Below are 27,082 nucleotides of genomic sequence, written 5' to 3' on the forward strand. Positions count from 1 at the left end.
TCTTGCAGACAATTTGTTGCCTCCCAGTTATTAACATTTTAAGCCCTTTTAAAAATATAGTTTGAAAATAGTTCCACAATTTTTCTGGTTTGTGGGATTTTTTTTCTACTCCTGATTAAGATGTATTACTGTTTTGATTCAATAAATATTAGAAAGCCTGAAAGAATGTTCAGTTTCTTTTCTCAAGATATATCTATCTATCTATCTAGTATATATAGATATATACACAAATACAAAGAACCCCAATTCTCTTAAAAACATTTTTTGTATGATTCACTATGAAAACTCAGCTAGAAATACATCATGAGACTAACACCAAAATATATAACATACCCAAAAGCTTTAATCGTTTAATGTTATCGAATGAATATCACTTCTAATCCCTCAAATATCTAAAAGCACTTTCGCTCCCGCATACTCATGCACACTCATTCACAATGAAACACTGTATCCATACTTCACTATTAATAACAGGCGTAGCCAGGACTTCAACTTCTCTCTCAGCCACCCTTTTACAATTACACCCCACAAGAAAGACAAAACACATTCAAATGGGAATCAACAGGCTGCAGCTTTATTGTAACACAAAATAATCAACAACTAGCCCGAGCTCTCATAACACTCAATCAAAGCGGTGGTCATCCGCCACACTCCAGCAAGACAACTCATCTGCAGGCCACCCAGCCTACCCCTTTAGGCAGCCCCCGCCATCATCCAGCAAGGAGCCATTCCCGGAATGACTGTTCACCTTACAAGTATTGCCACTATCAGTTCAATGACCAAACTGGCTACTTCGTCTGGCCACCACAGCACATTGATGAGGCTTGGGCAACCCGCCCAACATAAGCTGCGATAGCCAAAGCAATTAGTACCCCAGCCTACAAGACAACAGAACCATAAGAGCGGGTGGGAGGGGTGCTGCTCATGCTGCAACCTCCTAGAAGCAGGCAAAATCCCTCGGCCTAGCTTCGTGACTCTGACTTCCCTCCCCCCCCCCCCCCCCTTCCCCGAGACTCTTCACGGCCTCTGTCCAATGGGACAAGGCCATGCAGGCAGCGTTATTTAAAATTAAACACATGCCATAACAAGCCTTCCCTCACCCCCCCCCCCCCCTCCTGCCCTACACCTCCTCCTTCGGCTTCAAGCCGCTGAGGTTTTGCTTGCTTGCCTGTTATATTGGGGCGGCAAGGCACTATGGCCCAGCTGGTGGTGTACTAACTATACAGACCTTGATAGCAATGGTTTTATCAATGTAATAAACATATACAAAACTTTACACAAATTTTCTCTCTCTACTAAACACAAAGTCCTTCCTTCAACGTTTGTTTTCAATGTGAAGCAAAAATTGTTGGATAAAAATTTCTTGATGTTTCTTTTGAAGTTCCTGATAATGTTCCACTGATTAAACACGGATCAGAAATCACTTCCTCTCAAGCTGGTGTTGACAAACTTCTTGCAAATGTCCACAGATAGTAAAAGCCCCCTACAAAGGCCTCTGTTTCACCCTAATGCGGGCTTCCTCAGGAGGAACAATATGAACCAGAAGGTATTCACAATATACACTACCACTTCTCAGTGACACAAGTATAGCAAATCATGCTCAGCGATGCTTTTCTTTTCCAGCCTGTCATCTTAAGTATTTAGGTTGCATTAATTATTGTAATATGTGCCGCCACTCTATAGCTAGACAAGCGCAGCATAATGGTCACACAGTTGCTGGAAAATGGTGAATTATTTATTTTATTTAATATTAGTCCCTCTCCATTATTTGAATTAGATTGCCAGTTTGATTTTACTATATATATATATATATATATATTTATAATATATAGATCTCTCTCTATAAATATAGATAGATTTATATATTTATTTGTATTTATATACCACCAATACCAAGGACCTTCAGTGATTTACAGCAAACATACACAAGATTGCGATATAACATCACAAAACAAAAATGTAATGTAAAAGGAAAAATATAACTGAATTTGAGACTGCAGTCAAATATATTTCATTTTAAGAAAAAGCCTGTCTGAAAAGATATGCCTTTGTATAGCATGAGCTCCTGAAGCAGTGAATTCCAAAATGCCAGTGCAGTGATCAAAAGTTCACGTTCTCTTATATCTACCAGTCTTGCTTGGCGAATCGAGGACATATCCAGCAAAGTTATTTGCGAGGACCACAAGGTTCTTGTCTGTTTATATATTCGCAGCATTGCGTTGATCAATGGAAGTGAATCAATGGCCAATAATCTGTAGATATATATGGAGAAACTATAGAGAAAAGATAAATACTAAATGGCTTTTATAAAATATATAGTGGACCAACCTAGTTTTCTATAGAATGCAATTTGTATTTTCAGTTCTGCATTATTCTTTTAGATAATACACTAAGGAAAGTATTGAAGCTTGCTTTTACTTTCTTAAGGAATGTCATTATCTGCTGGATCGTCTCCTCTTCATTCCCCCAAAATCACACCTCATACATCTCCTGCTCCGAGGAGGAGGAGTCATACTCCAAATCCAGCAAATTACTTGGTGCCTACCAGTGCCTCTACACCTGTTACAAATGCCATTTCCCAGCCTCCATCTGCAGCCCAAGTGATTCAGAAGGAAACCGTTGGTGGAACAACGTATTTCTACACTGACACAACTCCAGCCCCTGTCACTGGAATGGTAAGTGATCCTGTCTGTAAAATCATGTTGGTAAGCAGATAAAAAGTAATGAGTTCTCACTACATTGCATTTATTAAAATAGAATCTTACTTCAGTTGATGTAGTACATATACTTCAGTGAATCGTTCAGTGTAGCATATGCCATTGAATATTTCATTGAAGTATTTGCATGCATCACAGCATGACCTGGTATTTTAGCACCGTGTTTAGCCATGGGACTTAACTCTTCTCTCTTTTTCTGCTGATAATCTTCTGCACGGTTGAGGTTTGTTTCAAATTTATTGAAATAGAAAAAGGTGAGAACAGGATGCAAAATGAATTATCAAACAGCAAATAAATTGCACTCAAAATTGTAAATATGATCACATAAATCAATTTAATTGGAGGAAAACTTCAGATGCATAATCTTGGCAACACATACCATTGATTTAAAAAAACAACAAAAAACCCCACCAATCTGAATAAAAACCTCGATGCAATTAAAAAAAATGTTAATACAAAATGTTTAATCAAATTTTCATTTTTAATATTTAATGTGTTACTACACCAGCATACTTCAAATCAAGCAAAAAAAAAAAAAGCACTCCATTGACATTTATCTTTTAACAGTGGCTAAAATCCTCCTCCGCTGTCAGCGTTTCACCCAACTTGGACTGCGTCAGGGAGAATGTAGCAAAACCAGCTTTATATATTTACTTTATCTGTGGCAAAAAAATACAAAAAAAGTTTATTAAACATTGTCATGGTGCTGAACAAATCTAAGACAACCAAATCAACCTTTCTTTTCAGTCTCGTTGATACTTAGAAAAATGGCTGTGGAAAACTGCTTCCTTCTGCTCGTATTTGAAATAGTTTAAACCAATCAAAAATAGAACATGTGACCATTGTTTAAATATAGAAAAACACCTGAACCTTTTCAATGTGATCTTAAGATAATTTCTGGAAATTGAAAATAAATTGGAAAGAATAGAAGAAATGTCTCTCTTCAATACTGGAATTCAACTCATCAGGCTGTAAACCCACTTCTGTTCTCTTTGAACTGAAATTTTTTCACAATCACCTCCATGTGGATTTTTAAGGATGATATTGATTGCAAAAAACTTATACTCTGAAAACTTGTGCTATGCCTCAACAGAGTGCGCCACCAGCGGTGCTTCTATATGCACATTTTTCAGACAACTTATATGCTCAGAGATGTTTCCTCAAATATCTTTTGGTTTTACCCACGACAATTTCAAACAAGGGCAAAATTAGAAACACAATTGGTAAAATGTCTCAACAAATATTCTTTCTTAGTGGAGTGATGAATGAACTTTTTAATATTTAGTGTGACTTGTTTATTTATTTATTTAAAAATGTTTATATACCGCTTTTACAATTCGGAGGAATTAATCAAAACGGTTCACAGCCAAACATACATAATAAGTAAACTTAACAAATAAAAACAAATTAAAACTAACAATTAAAATAATGACACAATAAACATTCAAGACCTGCGGCATAGGACTGACATGAACCACACTTGTAATGGCCAAATAGCTTTCTGGTTTTTACGTTTATCTCTTCTGGAAAAAAGCCGGACACAGTTTTTCTCTCAAATTTGTGTCTCATGGTATATGCAAACCACAGTTCTTTATCCTCAAAGGCTTTATTAAGAGTCAAAATATCCCATTTTGTTCTCACAATTTGACTAATGTTCTTAGAACCCACCATATAGGGGCCAGCCCGCCCCCAACTAAGGTAGGGAGGCCACAACCAGCGAGTTGCTCCACCTCTGGAACAAGGGAGGTGACAGGGGCTGGAGGGGTTGGGCTGGCAAACAGAAGTTAAAGGTGAGCTGGAAGGCCCCCCAGCCTCTTCTTTTGGCAGTTTTTCCAGAGTAAGAGAAGTTCCTGCTATCCCTCCCCACCCCTTTTTGTTTGCATCCTACCTGGGCCCTTGGTTTTTCTGTGGGAGCTTGCAGCTACGGGGGTCAGCACTTTGTTCCAGCTGTGAGGCTCACAGCTTCCTGTCCCAGTTTCTTTTTCGGCCTCCTTCTGTTGCGGCCTACCTTTGGCCTTCATGGCCTTTCCTGGAATGAGCCCCTTCAACCTCTGACAGCTCAGCGTATCTCCCAGGGGCTCGGCCGGTCTTCTACAGAGGTTGGCCTTATGCGCAGCGGAGGCCGGTTGTATCCCAGGGCTTGGCAGGTTGGTTGGGTTGAGCCGCTTACATATTGGGGGCAGAGTCCAGGGGCAGCAGCAGAGCACCAGACAGGGCTTGCAGTGGGGAGTGAGGCCACGTGGCCTGTGAGGGGAGCGGCGCCCCCCCCCTCCCCCCTTGTTTCTAGTCAGACATTTAAGACGCGGGTTTTGTCAGTAGTGCTATGTGCCCAGAAGGTGGCTGTTGGGCGAGGCAGGGCAGTTTCAAGAGTTCAGTCATTTATTGCATTTGCTCGGATGGCGGTGCGAACTTGCTGCTCCTGCCGCCACAATGCGCTGGCCAGTGGGGATGCCATTCTGGTTTCTGGTGGTAAGGGAAGGCCGCACCTTAGAGCCAAACGGAATGCGCCAATTGTGGGTGGTGCTGCCGTACCCGGCACCACTTACGCAAGAGGGGGCTGTCTGGGTGGAAGCATCCATTTTTTTCCCAGTGGCGGTTTTTGCTGTGCGCAGGGAGGACTGAGGCAAAGGGGGACCCCATTGGAGGGCTGCAGGGGCAGGCATGCTCCCGGGCGCCAGCTATAGTGTAACACCCCATAGGCATAACAGTATGCGCTCTATAGCCAGATGCCTCTGCCCTCCCAAAACGGTAGGGGAGCCTGGGGTTATCTTGGGGAGTGTGCTCCAGGAGCAGCTAGAACATCAGCAGTGCTGTCTGGAGTGTGGGGGCCACCCATTTTTTCATGCTGGAGGCTGTTGTTTTTCCATGCCCCCCCCCCCCCCCCACCACCACACACACCTCCTCCCGTTTAACTGCCAGGCATGGGGATTGCTTCACACCCCTGCCCTTCCGTGGCGTCGGCTGTGTTTCATATCTAATAAATAATTAACTTAGGGGTAAGATAGAGAAGGGGAAAGAGGGGAGGCCCCGGGGCATGCAAGTGAGGCCATGTGCCCCCCCCCCCAACTCCTTTTTCATCCGCACAGAGGATGTGAAGAATGGGCTTAACAGGCTGCAGGCTGCTATGTCACCTGCATTGTTAATTGGGCTCTGGATGCCAAGGCCGAGCTTGCAGTTACATATTAACGATGGCAGATAAAGAACATTTGGCTCATGCGGTATGTTCATCACAATATTAATGATGGCATCAGGTTACCCCCAAGCCTTATGTTCAGCTGGTGGCTGCTACTCCAAGCAGGCCTCCCCATTATTAGAATGAAATTGGCGGGATGCTCTGTGCAGTTTCCTCCCCCCCCATGCCTTTCGCTGGGGTGGCGGTCGCTGCTTCATGCGGGTTGCCCCTGTTTTTTCCTTGGGGGTGGTGGTTGTGGCTTGGTACAGGATATCTCCCTGCCTTCTTTTGGGGCCGGTGGCTGCAGCCATGGGTGGGTTACTCCCCTTGCCTTCAGCCGAGAGCGGTGGTGGTCATTCCATGCAGGTCACCCTCATGTTTGCTGGGGTGGTGGCTGCTCCTCCTTTCAGGGGAAGTGGCTGCTCCTCCTTGCAGGTTACCTCATGTGCCCCTTTTCTGACACCAACTGGTTCACTCCTGCAGCCTCTTTGCTAGTTCTTGGGTTTTAATGTGTATGCGATGGTCAGTAGTTCCAGTGTCGACTTGCTAGCCATGCGTCTTTCCTCGGTGTTGGTTAAAAGGGCCAGTCTGCCCAGCAAGCTGCCTGTGATAGTGGATGCTGCTTGGTGCACATTGCCAACGGGCCTCATGTTGGGGGTAGTAGTATTTTGCATTCAAGGCCGACTATCCTCCCCCCCCTCATGTTACCTTGATATTTGGCAGTATGATGCGGGTAGCTCCCCAGGAGATGGGCAAACGAACTCGCAGTGCAGTAATTAATGGGCAGAGAAAGACACCCCATGGTTCCATGCTTAGGGAAAGATACTGGATTGAGGATTGAAGGTGACAGTTGGTGAAGATCAGAATATTTCTTCTGTCATGTTAGCCTGCTCCCCAATGCTGCATATGCAATTTGAAGTTCAGTCGTTTAGAGTTAAGTTTGGTGCTTCGGCTATGTTACTGCTTTCAAGGAGAGCACCCTAATCCTTGCATTATTAAAAAAAAAAAAAAAAATTTGAGCATTCTAGTACTTTGATTTAGTAGACTTCCATCTCAGCCAATACTCTCTTTACCCAGGGCATGGTTTCACCATAGAGCGATGCAGTTGCATTGTGATATTCCCCATTTTGTTCACCCTTCCTAACATTCCTTTTGCCTTCCTAACATTCCTTTTGCCTGTGGTTGTGGTGGCAAACGAGCTAACTATTTAGACATTTTTCTCTGCTACGACTCTTGGATCATTAGCGGGTGTTTTAGATTCCAAGTATTGGCAAAGAAGAAATAGACTACAAGTTATTTCACAGGCCATATAATACTCGCAGCAATGGTCCAAATTATTTAACATTACCAATCCTGTTGACCCACATTGAGGGATATATTCGGACATCACACTTGCTCTTCTGAGTCTAAAAGGGTGGCTAGAAAAGGACCAAATGATCCATCAGTCTGCCCACCAAGTTGCCTGGCCTTGAGGGATCCTTGAACTGAGCCAGAATGGCAAATCTCATGCATATTCACTCTGGCAATCCTGAAATCCCAACTGGTTAGGTGTGCCTCCAGGAGAGGGTTGGGAAACAATGATGTAAGACATCCTTCCCCCCATCCTGCTTTCGCCAAACAGCAAAAATGACTTGTAACACACCAAATGTGATACAGTTTGACTGCCGGCATTGGCAATCAGACTTTAAGTACGTTTATTTGTGTTCATAATATTCACTGCATCTTTAATGTACAGATGATACAGACAGTGCAGAGTCACTCTATCTACATGCCTGGTAGCAAGCTGTGGTAGTCAATCTTACCCAAGGATCCCACAGAAAGTACTTGCAGGATATCAGTTCCGTGTCTTCCTTTCTCTTTCCATATCGGGTCATTCCTCGGCACCTAGGCATGCACAATTTAATGCATGATATATTCATTTTTGTCTTGCACATCCTGGGACATCTAGGCAGCAATTACATGCAGTAACTTGCATCTGGCTCTGGAAGTATATTCAGGCAAGTATTTATGCTCCTGTTTTGTAAAATACTAAATCATCCTTTTCCTTATTGTGCTTTGCCTGTGCGAGCTGTGTTAGGGTAGTGGAGAAGGTCAGCAACTCTGTCTTTCCTAGCGTGTAGCAGATGGACTCAGGACCAATGGGTATAGTGTGCTCCTGATAGCAGTTGGAGACTGAGTCAGATTTCAATCTGACGTCAGCACTACATATACCCGTGCAGGAAGCTCTGCTCTTCAGTATTTCTCCATCTCCTTAGCAGTTCGGGACTATACACATGCTTGCACAGCGTTAAAAAATCCAAACTAAAGAAGAAAAATCCAAACAAGAAATAATCTTACCTCTACAGATGAGCTCCGCTCTCCTGCGGTGATACTTAAGGGTCCCTCCCCCAGTCGAGAATTCCTGAGGTGATTTCCGAGATCCCTCAGAGGTAAGCTTCAGTCTGGATCCCTCAGCCAAAGAACTCCTGGTGTGATGCCGTGGTCTGCGCTGTCACAAAGCGCACTACCGTTCCAGTCAAAGGAGGAGTGGCACTCAAGGATGCCCAGGACAGACGTCAGGAATCCATCCTTAAACAGTCATTTGATGTGGCAGCTATGTCACTGCAGATAGCTGCCTGCTGTGTTGTGGTGACACGTGCCTGCTTGTCACTTGCCAGGACGCCTCCACGTCAGTCGAAACATTAGAACCAGCGATATCCTTCCTCAAGGATGCGATTTCCAACCTGGTGTGCACCTCAGCCAGGGACGTCTCATCCATTGTGGCAGCCAGAAGGCAACTCTGGCTCCGAAGCTGGTCAGCCGACGCGACTTTCAAGACGAAGCTCACGAGAATACCATTTAAAGGAGCCCTCCTTTTCGGAAGCGAACTGGAGAAGTTAGCCGACAAATGGGGTGAATCCCCAGTACCTTGGCTACCGGAGGACAAGATCAGGAAAAGCCAACGCCCCTCTCCTTGAACATCCAGGGGCAGAGAATCACAGCGTTTTAGACCATACAAAAATACATATCAAGTACCTCGCCCCGCAGGCAGGGGTCAGTCCTTTCGGAACAAGCACAACAAGAGGCGAGCCGGCTCAGGTCCAGGCCTCAGCCACACCCCACAATGAGAATCAACAGACCCATCCACAGGAAGAAACCATAGGGGGCAGGGTTGCCCTATTCTACCAAAGATGGGTCGAGATGTCTGACAAGTGGGTCCTAACCATCATTCGAGAGAGATACTATCTGGACTTCCACAGCATTCCCCCAGACAAATTTGTGAAATCCTCTTGCCACTCCCCCTCCAAGAAACCACACTGACCAGATTGCTCGCCCCAAAAGCTATAACACCAGTGCCCGTACACCAACAAAATACTGGGCACTATTCCATCTATTTTATCATCCCCAAGAAAGAGGGAACATGCCGGCCCATCCTGGACCTCAAGACTGTCAATTGCTACCTGAGGGTACCACACTTCTGCATGGAAACCCTTTGCTCGGTCATAAGGGCGGTACAGCCGAGAGAATTTCTGACCTCCCTGGATCTGTCAGAAGCCTATCTGCACATCCTGGTTCATCACGACCACCAGTGCTTTCTACGCTTCGCGATCATGGACCACCACTACCAGTTCCGAGCGCTACTCTTTGGACTAGCCACTGCCCCTCGGACATTCACCAAATCATGGTGGTAGTGGCAGCGACACTGAGGAAAGAAGGAATCCTCGTACACCCATACCTGGACGATTGGCTGATCAGAGCAAAATCTCCAGAAGAAAGTCATTAGGCAAACTCCAGAGTCAAGAACCTACTGCAGAACCTTGGGTGGGTCGTCAACACAATCGTCTGCAGCCCTTCCAATCTCTGGAATACCTGGGAGTCCAGTTCAACACCCAACTGGACAAGGTCGTCCTTCCCATTACAGAGAGAAGGAAATTGATGGACCAGTTGAGAAAATTGTTGAACCGTGCTCGCCCCACGGTATGGGACTACCTCCAAGTCCTCGGACTCATGACATCAACCCTAGAAGTGGTACAATGGGCAAGGGCCCACATGCGACCACTACTGTTACGATGGAACCCGATGTCCCAGGACTACACCTTCTGCCTCCAGTTGCCGGTGGAGGTAAGGATCCAGCTCCTATGGTGGCTACAAGAAGACCATCTGAGCAGGGGAGTAAGGCTATCCCCACCGACCTGGGTCTTGCTCATCACAGATGCGAGCCTATGAGGGTGGGGAGCCCACTGTCAGGAATTGACGGCCCAGGGGCAATGGGACAAGGAAGTGTCGGGATGGAACATCAACAGACTGGAAGCCCAGGCAGTCAGACTAGCCTGCCTATGATTCAGTCACAGACTCCGAGGAGAAGCTGTCGGTCATGTTGGACAACGCCACAACAGTGGCCTACATCAACCGCCAGGGGGGAACCAGAAGCCAATAGGTGCCCCTGGAAATAGACCCCCTAATGACGTGGGCAGAAGCAAACCTGCAAGGGATCTTGGCCGCCCACATCGTGGGAAAAGACAACGTCACTGTGGATTACCTCAGCAGAGAAAATCTAGACCCAGGGGAATGGAGGCTGTCAACCACAGCCTTCCAGTTGATAATAGACCGCTGGGGAACCCAGCCATGGATCTTCTGGCAGCCCAGTCCAAAGCCCAAGTTCCCAACTTCTTCAGTCACAGACGAGACGCTCAATCCCAGGGGATCGATGCCCTCGTTCAAACCTGGCCACAGGAAGACCTGCTGTACACCTTTCCTCCATGGCCACTACTGAGCGGGATCATCTGCAAGATAGAACATCATAGGGGACTAGTACTTCAAGTGGCCCCGGACTGGCCAAGAAGGCCATGGTAAGCAGACATGCGAAGACCTCTGGCGGGGAACCCCCTGTGTCTACCTCCACACAGGGACCTGCTCCAGCAAAGTCAGATCCTCCAAGAAGACCCAACTCTATTCTCTCTTACGGTCTGGCCATTGAGAGGACTCGCCTGAAGAAGAGCGGATACTCGAGGGCAGTAATTGACACCTTGCTCCGAGTACGCAAGTTTTCCACATCTTTAACTTACATACGAATATGGAGAATATTCGAAGCCTGGTGTGAAGACCGCGACATCCTTCCACAGACAATCAAAATTCCCAAGATCCTGGAATTCCTGCAGGATGGCCTGAAGAAGGGGTTGTCTCTCAACTTCATCAAGGTTCAACTGGCCATGCTGACCTGCTTCAGAGCCAAAGTGGATGGCATCAGTCTATCTTCCCATCCAGACGTCTCCTGCTTTCTGAGAGGAGTCAAGCAAATCTGACCACCACTAAAGTGGCCGGTACCCCTATGGAATCTCAATCTAGTACTAGACTTCCTAGCGGGAACTTCCTTCAGACCTACACGTGGTCTTTCCCTATGGCTCCTGACCTTGAAGACTGCATTCCTAGTGGCAATATGTTCAGCCCGTCACATCTCTGAACTTCAAACACTATCCTGTCAGGAACCGTTCCTCAGTCTCACACCGGGATCCATACAGCTACGCACTGTCCCCTCCTTCCTTCCAAAGGTGGTTTTTCATTTCCATCTAAACCAAACCATCTCGCTGCCATCTCCAGATGAGCATAAGGACTCGGAAGACTCACGCCGCCTACGCCATCTTAACATTGGCAGGCGACTAGTCCGCTACATGGAAAGATCGGAATCCGTACGAAAGACGGACCACCTATTTGTTGTTCACAGCGGGAAGAAACCAGGGGAAGCAGCCTCGCGGGCAAACATAGGCCGCTGGATCAAAGAAGTAATCAAGGCGGCCTACGTAGAGGCAGGCAAGCTTCCATCTTACAAGTCAAAGGCCCATTCCACAAGGGCCCTGGCAGTGTCCTGGGCAGAAACCAAGATGCTGTCACCCGCCGAGATCTGTCGGGCGGTGATGTGGTCCTCCATTCACACCTTCTCGAGGTTCTACCGCCTGGATGTTCAGACTAGGGAGGACACAGCATTCACAAGGGCAATACTAAGTGGGTCACGGGCAGCCTCCCACCTGGTTCAGGAGTAGCTTTTGTACATCCCATTGGTCCTGAGTCCACTTGCTACATGCTAGGAAATGGAGAAATTACTTACCTGATAATTTCGTTTTCCTTAGTGTAGACAGATGGACTCAGAATCCTGTCCTTGGCTGCCTCAAAATACGGAAACCTTGGGTGACAATCCCCGAGAACAAGACAAGCATGGGCAAGCCAGACTTACCCCTAGTTAAGACACCCATAGTTACAGGGTGTCGGCGTTTCTCGGTTGACGACAGTGGCGGTCTCCAGCTACAATTCACATCAACTAGTTCAAGTTAATCAAGTTATTCAAACACACATATACCCACTATTGTTTTTCGAGGAGAATACTGAAGAGCAGAGCTTCCTGCATGGGTATATGTAGTGCTGACATCAGATTGAAATCTGACTCCGTCTCCATCTGCTATCAGAAGCACACTATACCCATTGGTCCTGAGTCCATCTGTCTACACTAAGGAAAACAAAATTATCAGGTAAGTAATTTCTCCATTATTCATTAGGTCGCAGACGGTGGGGGCGCGGTGTGACTTGCTCAGATGTGGTACTTGGCTCGTTTGTACTGCCCCAGCAGTAGTCCTGGTAAGCCATTGTTTCCACATCATGGAATTCATTTCTAGTTAACCGGTCAGCTTTTACCCCTCAGGAGCTACAATCAGCAGCTGGCAATTCAATTGCATTCTTCTTCTGTTAGGATTCTGGTGAGCAATTTCAGGTAGGATTGGTACTTTGGTACTCTGGCCTCACATTTGGTTGCTCTTTCAATAAAGCGGATGAATTGACAGTAATGCTGTGTTGTCTAATACAGCTTTGAGATTTCACGCAGTTATTGAGGTGCTTGACTCATTTGGTGGCTTTGTGTTTCCTATGTCAGTCCCATTAATCTTCACAGGACTGCAAATGCCACTCCACTGCAACTGTCTTGACAGGACAAACCATCTGCTTGTCTTTGAACAATTATTGCTTATCGTCTTGGTTTCCAAAGCTAATGGCCAATGAATATTGGACTTCTGGGTTGGATAGTTTGGGGGCTACGCCTTCAACACTCCTGCAGGTCATTCTCGCTTTCCTTTAGCAGATCATTGGAAGCATTCCGGAACTGTTCACTTGATGTATTTCATCCCTGAGAAGATCACAGATGTCCCTTAGTTTCCAGTCAGCACGCACACATGTCCAGTCTTACAATGGAAATGTTATGAAAATCACAGTCAGTTGGCCTGTAGGTTATTCATCGCATTTTATTCCTGTCACTAGTTCCCAATCAAATTGACCACCTACGGTATTGATCCTGTTGCAGAAAAAGATCACTGCATATTGGCAGGTATTCAGTATGAGGTCAGATGTTATTGTTATAGGTCTCTTATCAGTAGTAGCTTTTCACACCAGATTTCTTCTTTCCTCCATGAGCTTGTGCTACAGCTAATGACCTGTGTGCCAGACAGGGCAGTTCTTAGTGTACATTTAGGAGAAATCGAGGGATGGTAGAACAATGGTGCTATCTTGTGGTCAATCATTCTTTTGGCAGGTGAACGGAAGGGTGAATTGTGCATACCTCTGTTCTAGTCCGCAATATAGGTCTGCACTAGAGGTTACCTAAAAGCTACCATGGAATATGAGGGGCACATAATCTCCATGAGCTTACTGAGTTGACGGAAATCCTCACGGCATGTCCAGTGCTTCCTTGTATGATAGTTATCTCCTTACTTCAAAGTCCACAAACCCTCCAATTCTCATTAGTGTGGGCCTTTCATACCTTCTCAACCACTTTGTTTAGTTTAGTTTACATATCTTACCGCAAGGTCTCTTGACCAAACACTAGGCAATTGAGCACTATTCATCTATGCTATAGAAATGAGCTTAGTGGGGTGATTCAGGATGGCCATATTCCCATTTTGATTATTATGTGGGATATGCTGTATGCCGTGATAAACCCCATTGGTTTCAGAATGAAGTACTCGATAGGCACATGGCGATATTCAGCACATTACAGAATGGAGGCAATCACATAGGCTGGTGACAATATAGGTTATTCTCTGTTGGGTTTAGACAGATGGTGCTATCTCTGGAGCAACTAACATTTTAGGTAAGATATTGCTCAAGAGCTTCAAAAGTCGTTAGAGCTCTACTCGGCGTCAGTGGATTGTAAGATATGGCGTGGGTGACAATATGCAGTATCCTCCTGTGGATTCTGGAGGGATGGTGCTGTCTTCGGAGCAGTAGGCATTTCAGGTAAGATATTGAGCAAGAGCATTAAGAGTTGTTAAAGCTCTAGGCAAGATCAGTGGTTGTAAGATATGGCCGCAGCTGGGTTGGTGGGGTGCCCATGGCAAGTGAGGTGTCACTACTGTGGGCTTGTGTTGGGGGTTGATTATGACCCGGTGTGCACAGCATGTGCAATTCTTGAAAGCCGGCTGGCTAGAGAATACCAAGTAGCATGGTATTCCTGCTCCTACATTGCGTCAGTGAGTGACAGCGAGATGAGTTGACTGTCAAATCTTCTTCAGCTTCGATGGCCGGGATTGGCCTGCGCATCACCCAAAATTGTGTTTGTGTGCTTAAGGAGTGACACCGGCTCTTTTACGGAGCAGGGCGTCAGCTCACTGCTGAGAACTTTGTCGGTAATCAGGATTGAATGCAGGATAACATGAGGGGCAAGGCTTCGACAGCCCTATGCCCCCCAACAACGCTACATTGGTGTAGCAGGAACCTATTGAATCTTTAACAAATTGAAATTCAGCAGGTGAGGGTGTGGTCACCCCTGGAGTTTGAGAATATTTTAGTAACTGATGTTTTATAAATCAAATGAATGTTAGTTATAGTTTTGTGATATAATAATTGTATGCTAAAGCCTATGCTGTGGCCATTTCCATCCAATAAAAATCTTCTTTCGAATAACGGACTGACAGTGGTTTCTTACAAATATGACAGCAATGGATGAGATGAGGCAGTTATACCTGAGATGGTTGTGCAAAACACACATGAAAACAACCTTCTGTTCATCACATCTTACAGAATCCTGAGCAGTTCATCTCTGGGATAACGCAACGCCCTCTTGTATGCTTTCTGTATGATTGACAAGGGTGTACTCCTCCAAAAAATTCTTTGAAAGCATCTTTGTGTCTTGTATTTCCCAATTGTGGAACAAATCTTTTTAGTTTGCAAAAATTGAGCATAAGGTATGTTTGATCATAATGAAAAAGGGGGAGCACTTGAAAAATGCAAAAACTTATTTTGATAAGTCGTCTTCTTATGAATACAAGTAGCAAAACTAAACGATTCATCGATACTGATAACTATATTCAAAAAGGTGATTTTTGTATAACTTTAGCTGATGGTGAATTGTAACGCCTCATTACAAGTATTGATCTATTTGTGAAAAAGGTTTAAATCCTCAGTGGTCCCTTCCCACAACATAAAAATGTCGTCGATAAATCTTTTCCACATCAGAATCTTTTTTTTTAAAAGGAGATTGTTCAATCGAGCTTTTTTTCAAATATAGCCATATATAAGTTGGCTAATAATGGCACCATGGTTGCTCCCATGGTGGTCCCTCCAACTTGTAAATGTAATTGTTACTCAAACAGAAATTTTCTTTCAATGCAATTGCTGCTGACCTGGAGATAAAGAAAGATGGCACTTTGTGTGTAGGTGATCGTGAAAAATGTTTATTCCAAACAGAACAGAAGTGGATTTATCAACTTGGCAGTTTACAGCCTGATGGGTTGCATTCCAGTATTGAATGGGGACATTTCTTCTAACATTTCCAATTTTTTATTTTCAGTTTCCAGAAATTATCTTAAGATCACATTGAAAAGGTTCAAGTGTTCTTCTATATTTAATTACTATAGATTGACCTATTAATCAGAGTATATGCAGTGATTTAATTTTGTGAACTGGGATAGTATATTCATCCTTTAAATTAAAGTACTTGTTCGTTCGTTGCTATGGGTATATTAAAATTTTATTTATTTAAAAATATTTATTACCTGCCCTAAGTGGGGTTCAGAAATACAGTCATAATAAAAACTTAACTGTAAAGGTTTGCACACATCACATTAAAACCACTAACAGACATTTCAAAAAATGAACTCTATGCTAGCTCCATTATTTGCAGTACTAGCAGTTCTTTCCTTCTGGTCCTTTATAAGCAGCCACCTTATTGTAATTACACAATTCATAAGTCTGCCCCAAATGCCTGATTGAACAACAGAGCCTTTACCTGCTTTGTAAACAAGCAGTCCATGTCTCTATTGTTCTCCTAGGACAAGCAGGATGGTAGCCCTCACAGATAGGTGACATCATCAGATGGAGCCCGGTATGGAAAACTAGAACTTTGGCTGGCACACTGAGCATGCCCAGCATGCCACTATCCGCGCGTCCACATGGGGTCCCTCTTCAGCCTCTCTTTTTCCATGAAGTAGTTGCCTCGAGGTAATGGAGCTCTGCTCCTAGCTCATACTTTTCAAAGTATTTTCCTGGTCATTTTCGACATTCTCAGTGCCAGGTCTCTCTCTTCTTCGGTCAATGCCGTCTGGCGTGTAGTAAATGTTAAAATTTTCCCTTCATGCAGTTGATTCCCGGCGAGTCACCTCTCAGAGATGGCCATCGACCGCTCGCCAGCTATTTTTCATGGCATCGTCCAGTTTTTGCTGATGCCCCCCCTGTGTGACCAGATGACCCCCAAAGGCCGTCATGCCCAGCTAGATAAGATGGAAAAGCTTTTTGCCAGAAAGTCTGATCCATCTACTCCGGCATTAGAGGCCGAGGGGAGCCGTTAGATATGCCGTCCCTCTCTACCCCTCCGGCGGGCCCCTCTTGTGAAAGAGGAGCCACACTCAAGGACATCAGGATCTTCACTTTCCTTGGCTCTGAGGAAAGACCGGGCCGAGCACCAAGAGAAGTCCCGTAAGCATCATCTCTGGTCACCGTTGGCGCACAGTTCCGGAACCAGTGTGGCATTGGTGGCTGCCATGCTGCCACCGAAGTGATCCCGTGGGGAAGAGGCACCATCCTCTATCAGACCCGGAAGTCCAAGGCATTCCCCACTGGTTGCAGTGCTGGGCACTGAGCCTCCTCAGAGCTCTGAGGAGGCTGTGGTGACACCTTCTCTTCCACCTCCTCTATCCTTCTTAACTGTAGTGGACTTTCAGGAGGAGTTGGACCACAGGGTTCAGGAGGCGGTGCTCCGAGCCCTGAGGTTTATCGAGCTGCCGTTGGCACCGGTCTCCATGCTGATGCCAGATCCTGCGCTGTCTCTCTTGGCACCCCTGCTAGAGCATCTAGATGTCCTTCTGGATGTACTTCTAATGCAGCCAGTGCCCGGGAGACCATTGGTTCTCCAGCGGCCACCGATGCTCCCCTCTGGATCGATTCCCATTATCGGGTCCTCCAAGCAGGAAGAATCCATGCGGCCGACGATGCCCTGGGGCCCTTAGTTCCATGACCAGAGTTCCCCGATCCCATTCCCGGACCATTGGGGATCTCTGTGCCGTTGATACTCTCAGGGCCAATGCCCATGGTGCCCTCAATGCCAAAACAGAGAGGCTTGCGTAGGGACCCTCCATGCCAGTTCCTGAGGGACCTTAGCGAGGAGGAGACCCCTTATGATCCCTGAGAAGATGACACATCCGAGACTTCCTCGGAGCACTCAAATGTCCTTTCCGAGCCGTTTGCACCAGATGAGAGGCATCTGTCTTTCCTGGAGGATATTTCCTTTGCGGGCTTCGTCTGGGCTATGGACAAGGCCATCCGTTCCAATTCCTCACTGAAGAGGACGCTCGGCACAAAATGCTGGAGGCCCTTTCGTTTTTTGATCCCCTAAAGGAGTTAGTTGGCTATCCCAGTCCATGAAATCTTCAAGAAACTTCTTCTTAGGATCTGGGAGCACCCTGTGTCCAGTCCTCCAGCCAATTGGAAGGTAAACGCCATTTAGCTGGTGCAGCAAGCCTTGAACTTTGAGAGGTGCCAACTCCCACACCAGTCTGTGCTGGTGGAGTCTGTCCTCAAGAAGGCCAAGTGCTCTCGCACCCATGCCTCTGCTCCACCAGGTCAGGAACACAGGGCTTTAGATGCCCTAGGTAGGAAGGTCTTTCAGGGCACTATGCTCATCGCCCATATTGCTTCCTTCCAACTGTATATATTGCCCAATACCACTGGAACCTGTGGAAACAGGTCCAGGAATTGTCAGAGCACCTGCCCCAGCAGCAGCAAGATACTTTCATGGCAGTAGTGCAGCAAGGCCTGGAGGCGGGCCAACATGAGGTTCGGTCCACCTATGACATTTTTTGAAATGGCGGCAAGGGTGGCTGCAGCGGGCATTGGTGCTTTCAGAATGACCTGGATTTGTGTGTTGGACCTTCGACTGGAGGTCCAGGAGAAGCTGGTAGATTTACCCTGCACAGGGGAGAATCTCTTCAGAGATAGGGCACGATGGCCCAGTTAAGACCACAACGAGACCCTGCAACACCTCTTAGCGAGTACCTCAGATCCACCATCCTCGATCAGGAAATCCTCGCAACTAGGCTCCAGGAAGTCCTTTTACCGCCAGAGAAAATACTACTCTCCTGCCTCACGGACACGCATGTCACGTGCCAGCTGTCGGGGTTGCTCACGTCAACAGCAGACCCCCAGGCCTCAATCAGCCCCCCAGCAAAGCCTTGCTATGGGTTTTGACTGTGGGCAAGGGAGCATGTACCAGAGGGAGTTGGTTGGGCCAATAGATGACCGAGGTTTAAAGGGACTCTTAGGGAAGATAAGGCCATTGCAGAAAGACTAAATGAATTCTTTGCTTCCGGAGATACCAGTTCTGGAGATGGTTTTCAAGGGTGATGAGTCAGACGAACTGAACCAAATCACTGTGAACTGGGAAGTTGTAGTAGGCCAGATTGACAAACTAAAGAGTAGCAAATCACCTGGACCGGATGGTATGCATCCTAGGGTACTAAATGAACTCAAAAATGAAATTTCTGATCTATTAGTTAAAATTTGTAACCTCTCATTAAAATCATCCATTGTACCTGAAGACTGGAGGGTGGCCAATATAACCCAAATATTTAAAAAGGGCTCCAGGGGTGATCCAGGTAACTATAGACCAGTGAGCCTGAATTCAGTCCCGAGAAAAATAGTGGAAACTATTCTAAAGATCAAAATTGTAGAACATATAGAAAGACATGGTTTAATGGAACACAGCCAACATGGATTTACCCAAGGGAAGTCTTGCCTAACAAATCTGATTCATTTTTTTGAAGGGGTTAATAAACATGTGGATAAAGGTGAACCTGTAGATGTAGTGTATTTGGATTTTCAGAAGGCGTTTGACAAAGTCCTTCATGAGAGGCTTCTAAGGAAACTGAAAACTCATGGGATAGGAGGCGATGTCCTTTCGTGGATTACAAACTGGTTAAAAGACAGGAAACAGAGTAGGATTAAATGGTCAATTTTCTCAGAGGAAAAGGGTAAACAGTGGAGTTCCTCAGGGAGCTGTACTTGGACAGGTGCTTTTTCAATATATATTTATAAATGATCTGGAAAGGAATACGATGAGTGAGGTTATCAAATTTGCTGACGATACAAAATTATTCAGAGTAGTTAAATCACAAGCGGATTGTGGTACATTACAGGAGGATCTTGCAAGAATGGAAGATTGGGCATCCAAATGGCAGATGAAATTTAATGTGGACAAGTGCAAGGTGTTGCATATAGGGAAAAATAACCCTTGCTGTAGTTACATGATGTTAGGTTCCATATTAGGAACTACCACCCAGGAAAAAGATCTAGGCATCATAGTGGATAATACTTTAAAATCGTCGGCTCAGTGTGCTGCAGCAGTCAAAAAGGCAAACAATGTTAGGAATTATTAGGAATGGAACGGAAAATGTCATCATGCCTCTGTATCGCTCCATGGTGATACCACACCTTGAATACTGTGTACAATTCTGGTCGCCGCATATCAAAAAAGATATAGTTGCGATGGAGGAGGTATGGAGAAGGGCAACCAAAATGATAAAGGGGATGGAACAGCTCCCCTATGAGGAAAGGCTGAAGAGGTTAGGCCTGTTCAACTTGGAAAAGAATCGGCTGAGGGGGGATATGATTGAGGTCTTTAAGATCATGAGAGGTCTTGAACGAGTAGATGTGAATCGGTTATTTACACTTTTGGATAATAGAAAGACTGGGGCATTCCATGAAGTTAGCAAGTAGCCATTTAAGACTAATCAGAGAAAATTCTTTTTCTCTCAATGTACAATTAAACTCTGGAATTTGTTGGCAGAGGATGTGCTTAGTGCAGTTAGTGTAGCTGAGTTCAAAAAAGGTTTGGATAAGTTTTTGGAGGAGAAGTCCATTAACTGCTATTAATCAAGTTTACTTAGGGAATAGCTACTGCTATTAATTGCATTAGTAGTATGAGATCTTCTTGGTGTTTGGGTAATTGCCAGGTTCTTGTGACCTGGTTTGGCCTCTGTTGGAAACAGGATGCTGGGCTTGATGGACCCTTGGTCTGACGCAGCATGGCAATTTCTTATGTTCTTACCCTCTGCCCCTGGCTATGTCTGTTTGTGGACTCTGGCCCAGCATTATGTCGGATCTGTAGGTTACCGGATGAACTTCAGGGATGTCCCCACGGACTCTCCCCATGTCCATCGTGGGGTCTGTCCTCTCATCAGGAAGTGCTTATGACAGAGCTCTCATTCTACTTATGGCCGGGGCAGTCAAAACAGCCACCCCTCGCCAGCAGGGCCGGGGATTCCACTTTTAGTACTTTGTGGTACCAAAGAAAACAGGGGGCCTGTGTCCTATTCTCTATCTGAGGGCCTTGAACAAGTTTCTTCAAAGAGAGAAGTTCAAGATATTCTCTTTGGGCACCCTGATCCCTCTCCTGCAAAAAAGAGACCGGCTCTGCTCTCTTGACCTAAAGGATGCCTACTCCCATATCGAGATCTTCCCCAGCAAGAGGAATTATCTCCGCTTTCTAATGGGCAAGGAGCATTTCCAATATCATGTGTTGCCCTTCGGCCTCGCTTCAAACCCACGGGTTTTCACCAAGTGCCTGGCAGTTGTGGGGGCACACTTGTGCTGGCAGGGAGTGCAAGTGGTCCCCTATCTAGATGATTGGTTAATCAGAAGCAACACCCAGCAGGGGGCATTCCACTCCCTGACACTAACTGCCCTTATGCTGCAGTCTCAGGATAGTTGAAGACAAACCCAAAGTCCCATCTCAGCCATCTCAACATCTGGGCTTTATCAGAGCCAGACTGGACATGGTTCAGACCAAGGCATTTCTGCCCCATGTTACCCCATTTGCCTGCTTGTGTATGCGCCATGCTTAGAGGACCCTGTGCTCTCAGTGGCTGCAGGCAACCCAGGATCTCAATGCACATGTCTGCATCATGCAGCCTCTTCAGGCCTCCCTATTTGGTGGGAAAATCTCTCCAGTCTGGAGCGGGGACTTCCGTTTCAAGCTCCCCCATACCACATAGTGCTCACCATCGATGCATACATGTGGACAGCCTCCGTACACAGGGTCAATGGATGGCACAGGAAACTCGCTGCCAGATCAACTTCCTGGAGCTCTGAGTGATCTGCTATGCTCTCTGGGCGTTTTGGGACCGTTTCTCCCTCAAAGCTGTCCTGATCCAAGTGGACAATCAGGTTGCGATATTATTTTAATTTTTATTTTAATTTATTATTTTTATATACCGACATTTGATCTGAGACATCACATCGGTTTACATTCAGGTACTGTAGGTATTTCCCTATCCACAGAGGGCTTACAATCTAAGTTTTGTACCTGAGGCAATGGAGGGTAAAGTGACTTGCCCAAGGTCACAAGGAGCATCAACAAAGATGGAGACACTGGCTTCTTCCTCCTTTGTCAGGAGGCAGTGCAGATAGGGTCCTGGGCCCTATCCCAAGGCATGCTCTTGCGAACAATTTCCCTGGCTGAGATGGGAAATGTGGTGGCGGACTGCCTGAGTCAGACGACCCAACCACAAGAGTGGTCGCTGGTCCCATCAGTAGCGGACCGGATCTTCTACTTGTGGGGAACCCCAGATGTAGATCTCTTTACTTCCCCTTGCAGCAGCAAAATCAGCCACTTCTGCTCCCTGTGCAGGAGCAATGGGAAGCCGGCCTCGGATGCCTTTGCCCGCTACTGGAGCAAGGGTCTTCTGTATGCATATCCTCCACTTCTGCTGGTAATTAAGACTCTTATGAAGCTCCAGCAAGACAAGGGAACCATGATCCTGATGGCCTGTATTGGCCAAGGCAGATCTGTTTTCCAATCCTGCAGGACCTGTCGGTCAGAGAGCCCATCCATCTGGGGACCTCCCCCGATCTGATCATGCAGGATCGGGGCAGACTGTGCGCTTGCAATCTGAGGTACCTAACCTGGAAGGTTCTCTTCCTTGTGGCGGTCACACTGGCTTGCAGAGTTAGTGAGCTTCAGGCATTGGTGACGCATCTGCCCTACACAAAGTTCTTTCATGATAGGGTGGTCCTGCATACTCACCCTAAATTTCTGCCTAAGGTGGTGACTGATTTTCATCTTAATCAGTCTATTATTCTGCCCATCTTTTTCCTGAGACCTCATTCTCACCAGGGCAAACGGGCTCTACACAGTTTGGACTGTAAGAGGGCTTTGGCCATCTATCTCAAACGCACTGCAGGCCACAGGCAGTCCAAGTGACTCTTCATATCCTTTACAGTGGGCAAATAAACTCTGTCCATCTGGCTGGCAGATTGCATCTCCTTCTGCTATGCGCAGGCAGACCTTCAGATTGGAGGCTGCGTTAAGGCTTACTCGGTGAGAGCCATTGCGGCATTGGTAGCCCACTTGCAAGTGGTTCCCATTGCTGAAATCTGCAGAGCTGCAACGTGACGGTAACTTCGGCCAATCTGTCCTCCTTAAACTTTTTGAGGCTTAAAAACCCAACTCTCCCTGCCTAGGGCCCATTGGGGTCACACTATCTCCTTGTGTTAACAGCAGCACTGCAGTTATTTTGTGCCCGTTGCCACCTGGTTTGGTGCCTGTTGGTCATAAGCCTTACTGGGAGCAGCCTGTAGCTTGATATTCACCCATCTGTGAGGACTACCATCCTGCTTTTCCTAGTAGAAAGCAGAGTTGCTTACCTGTAACAGGTGTTCTCCTAGGATAGCAGGATGTTAGTAACCCACCCGCCACCCCACGGAGTTGGGTTCTCATGCATTTTATTTTATTTTTTTGCTCGTGAATTCTATGTTACGAGACTGAAGAGGGACCCCTGTGGGCGCGTGGATAGTGGCATCCTGGGCGTGCTCAGTATGCCATTCAAAGTTCTAGAAACTTTGACAAAAGTTTTCCGTGCTGGGCTCCATCTGATGATGTCACCCATCTGTGAGGGCAAACATCCTGCTGTCCTAGGAGAACACCTGTTACAGGTAAACAACTCTGCTTTCTGGTAACACATTCCAAAGAGTTGGTCTGCGACTGCAAACGTTCAAGCTCTAATTTCAGAAAGATAAAATACTCGCAAGGATGGGAGTGCCGTTAGATCACTCCTGGATGATCTTAGATGCATGGTGGTATATAAATCCTAAACAGTACACTTAAGCAAGCTGGGACCACTGAATGCAGTGCTTTGTGAATCAAAGTTAGGATCTTGAATTTTATATGCCACTGCACAGGCAACCAGCACAGGTCAAAGAAAATTGGTGACACATGATTGCTGCATCTGGCACCTATCAGTACCTGAGTGGCTGCATTCTGCTTCTCCTAGAAAGTGCTTAATGTTGAGGCTGATAAATCAAGAGAGATGGAATTGCAGTACTTTAATCTTGACAGAATCTATATCTGCAACATGATGTGAAAGTCATCTGCATTCACAAAGGGCTTCAACTGCTGCACAATATGAAGTTTGTAAAAAGCATTCAACTCTGCTTTTACCTGTGATCTTAGTGAAAGAGCAGAGTCGAAAATAATCCTTAAGTTTGTGACTTGAACTGAAATAAGGATACACCACTCATCTAACTGAAAGCAGGGATATCAGATAAAATTGTTCTTGAAAGCATTAATAGCTTAGGGGTAGATTTTCAAAGCAGAAATTATTTTGAAAATTACCCTCCTTATGGGTCCATGTCTGAGCCCAAGATGAGGTGATAAGATAAAAACAGTATATATTCGCAAAGTTCTATATGATAGGATCTGTACCCGATCAGATCTATGCAATAGTCACTTGACTCTGCACAAAGTATCCATTATGAATGAAAAAGCAAGATCAACTTACAGACTTTAGTAGCATTTGCAGCACCTCTAGTAAATTTAATATTAAAAAAATATATTTATTTTCAAGGTTCATGCAATACTGATGAAATGTGTTATTTAAACAGCACCTGGCGTGCATATCCACAGTGACTTCCAGCTACAGTATATTTCTGTTGTGACATGTATGTTTCAGGAGTTGTATTGCCTTTTCTCAAGAGACAACAGATGTGAATAAAATAGCCTTGGATTTCAAAGTCATTATTATGCAGTTAAAAAAAATTGTTTTAAACTGATTAAAAGAAACTTAAGATATAGTCCGTAACTATTAAACAATGTTTCTCAAACATTGAAGACCATTCACTTAAATATATTTAATCAAGTAAAGTGTTTTGAAAATTGAATGTTGAGTAAAATATATTTTCTCATATGTCAAACTCAGTAAGTTGGATATTGCTTTCCTTATAGGTATTCCCAAACTATCACATATATCCTCCAACAGCACCTCACGTTGCTTATATGCAGCCAAAAGCAAATGCACCTTCTTTCTTCATGGCAGATGAACTCAGGCAGGTAAGGTAAAGAAGTAAAACACTTAAGAGTGAATTATAAGAGATGTTCACGCATCTAGCACATGCGCGTGTCCTAACTATTTTATAAACCTCCACATACCCAAACAAATGGGACTTTAAAAAAAAAAAAAGGGGGGGGGAGGGGGCGGAGGTTGGGATGGGACAGGACAGAGGCATTCTGGGACGGGGCCAGCAGTTACACGCAAAATTTCCAATTTTATAAATAACGCAAGCCGCGCACATACAGCTGTTACCTGCGCCCATGTACTTCTGATATTTATCAGGTGTAACTCACAATAACTCTCTTTGTAGCCAATTTCTGATTGGGTGGAGGGTTTGGGTAAACCAGGGGGAGTGCAGGCTGAATAACCAGGGCAGTTTTGATGACCTAGGGATTGACTGGGCAAACTGAAGGACTAATTTGTAAAACTAGTTATTTCCTGAATGTGCACATGTTCTAAAATTACCTCATTTGCAGGTGTAAAAGCTATTTTCTAAGGAAAATGTGCGATCAGCAGATACTCGTGCAAGTGCTTAAAATTAGGAGCACATATGCGCGCTGGGGTGTATTTTTTAAAATGCTGACACACTTGAACAGACAATAGAAAATTCAAATATGTGCTCGCACCCACATATGCACATATATGGGCAGGCACACACTCGTTTGAAAATTACTATCCCTGTATATGCCTAAACATTCCTAAGTGAGATACTTTTTTATGGCTTTAATGGATCTGTGGAAAATGTAAAGTTTTTAACTGATACATGGGTCATGTCTCTTGCTTTGTCAATACTTTTATTGAGCATTACTATAGTTTCCCTGTACGTACCCGGATCAGTCCAGACTGTGGGTTGAGCCTCCTTTCCAGCAGGTGGAGACAGACTAAAACTTGAAGGATGCCCTATATCAGGACAGAGCCTGTCCTCTAACCCTTCAGTATTCGTCTGTCTCCAGCAGGTGTAGCATCTCCCCTTCGGTTCTCTGCTGTAGGCTAGTCAGCCTTTTCTTCTCTTTTAGGCTCAAGCAAGTACTTCTATTAGTTCTCTCTTGTTAAAAAAAAAAAAAAAAAAAAAGAAAAGGTGACTGTTTTACTTTTTACTGATTTTTCTTTTTTCTGTGTGGGAGACGGCTCCGTCTTCCAGCTCTTGCCGGGCTCAGGGGGGTTTGCCCCTTTTGCGCTGCATAGCCTGAGTCCGTGTATGCTTCCAGGTGTGGGGACCGAGGCTCTCGGGGTCTCGTTCCCCCCTCTGGCTGCCAAGAGGGTTTTTGAACCTGCTGCTGCGCTCAGTAAAAAAAAAAAAAAGTTTTAAACTTCAATAAGTTGCAGGTACTCACCTACCTCTAACTTATTTGCAGCAGTTGACCAGCATTTTTTAATTTTTCTGGTCATAGCAGGCCTTGAACCGGCAGCCAGACAGGCAGGAGGCAGTAGGTTTCCCTCCTGCTCTCTCCGGTCCTGCAGGCTGTCAATCATTTTTCTCTCTGCAGCCTTTTTTCTCCTCAGAGCGGCTCTATCTTTGCCACGGGCAGGCAGCCTGCCTCTTTTCTGCCAGCTCCCATCGAGTTTTTGCCGTAGGGGTTTCTTCTATGCCTCCCTGCCGAGGAGGGAAGGTCCCTCCTCGGCAGGGAAGGCAAATTTAGCCCGGGAATCCCGTCCCCAGAGCTTGGCCAGGCTGTTCTCGGGTCAGGCAGCCCGGGAACGGCGGCCATTTTGGATTTTTTATCGGCTCCGTTTTCGAGGCTCCCTGGGACTGGGGGGCCGATTTATTTGCAGCTACCCCCCGATTTGAGCCCCCCAGAAAGGTTTTTTGTCACCCCCTCGCCTCCCCCTTCCCCTCCCCCACCCGGGATTTTTGGGGTCGTTTTTTCTGTATTTTTTCCCCTCCTCCTGCGTAAATTCCCTTTAGTGAGCATGCAGGAGGAGGTGGAAGGTCCCCCCCCCTTGCCCTCCTCCCCCCCCCGGGGACAAATCAATTTTACAAAAAAAAAAAAAAAAAATTAATTAAATCAGTAAACAAAATTTCCCCGCTCCGTGCCGTTGCTAGTTTGGCCGGCTGGAGACCCCCGGGGTCCCTTGGGGCGGGGGTGGTCCCGGAGGTGCCCCCTCCCTGTCCCCCGACGGATCCCGGTACTCCCGGATCCTATAGCCAACCCGGGTGCGTTAGCTAATCTTCCTGGTGCCGCCTCTTGTCCACGGATATGCCCCGGTCCTGGCGGGATCTTGGTTTTGTCAAGCGCCTTCTCCTTCCTTCCCCGCCCAAACAGTTGCGCCTGCGGTGTTCGCAGGCTCCCCGGTTGGGCCGTGCCCTGAACGAGCTCCCCTTTCGGTGGCATGCATTGTTTAAAAAAAAAAACAACCCA

At 45.9% G+C, this 27,082-nt stretch overlaps 1 protein-coding gene across 1 annotated transcript in view; it reads left to right on the forward strand.

The window, feature by feature from the left end:
* PAN3 (poly(A) specific ribonuclease subunit PAN3) overlaps window positions 1-27,082 on the forward strand; it is a 315,850-nt gene that overhangs the window by 107,391 nt on the left and 181,377 nt on the right. Inside the window, exons 6-7 of the mRNA XM_029602606.1 lie at window positions 2,428-2,675; window positions 24,617-24,721. Coding sequence (XP_029458466.1) covers window positions 2,428-2,675; window positions 24,617-24,721 — 353 coding nt within the window. The remainder of the gene's footprint in view (window positions 1-2,427; window positions 2,676-24,616; window positions 24,722-27,082) is intronic.

This window comes from Rhinatrema bivittatum, chromosome 5, assembly GCF_901001135.1.
Source record: "Rhinatrema bivittatum chromosome 5, aRhiBiv1.1, whole genome shotgun sequence".
Taxonomy (NCBI): Eukaryota; Metazoa; Chordata; class Amphibia; order Gymnophiona; family Rhinatrematidae; genus Rhinatrema; species Rhinatrema bivittatum.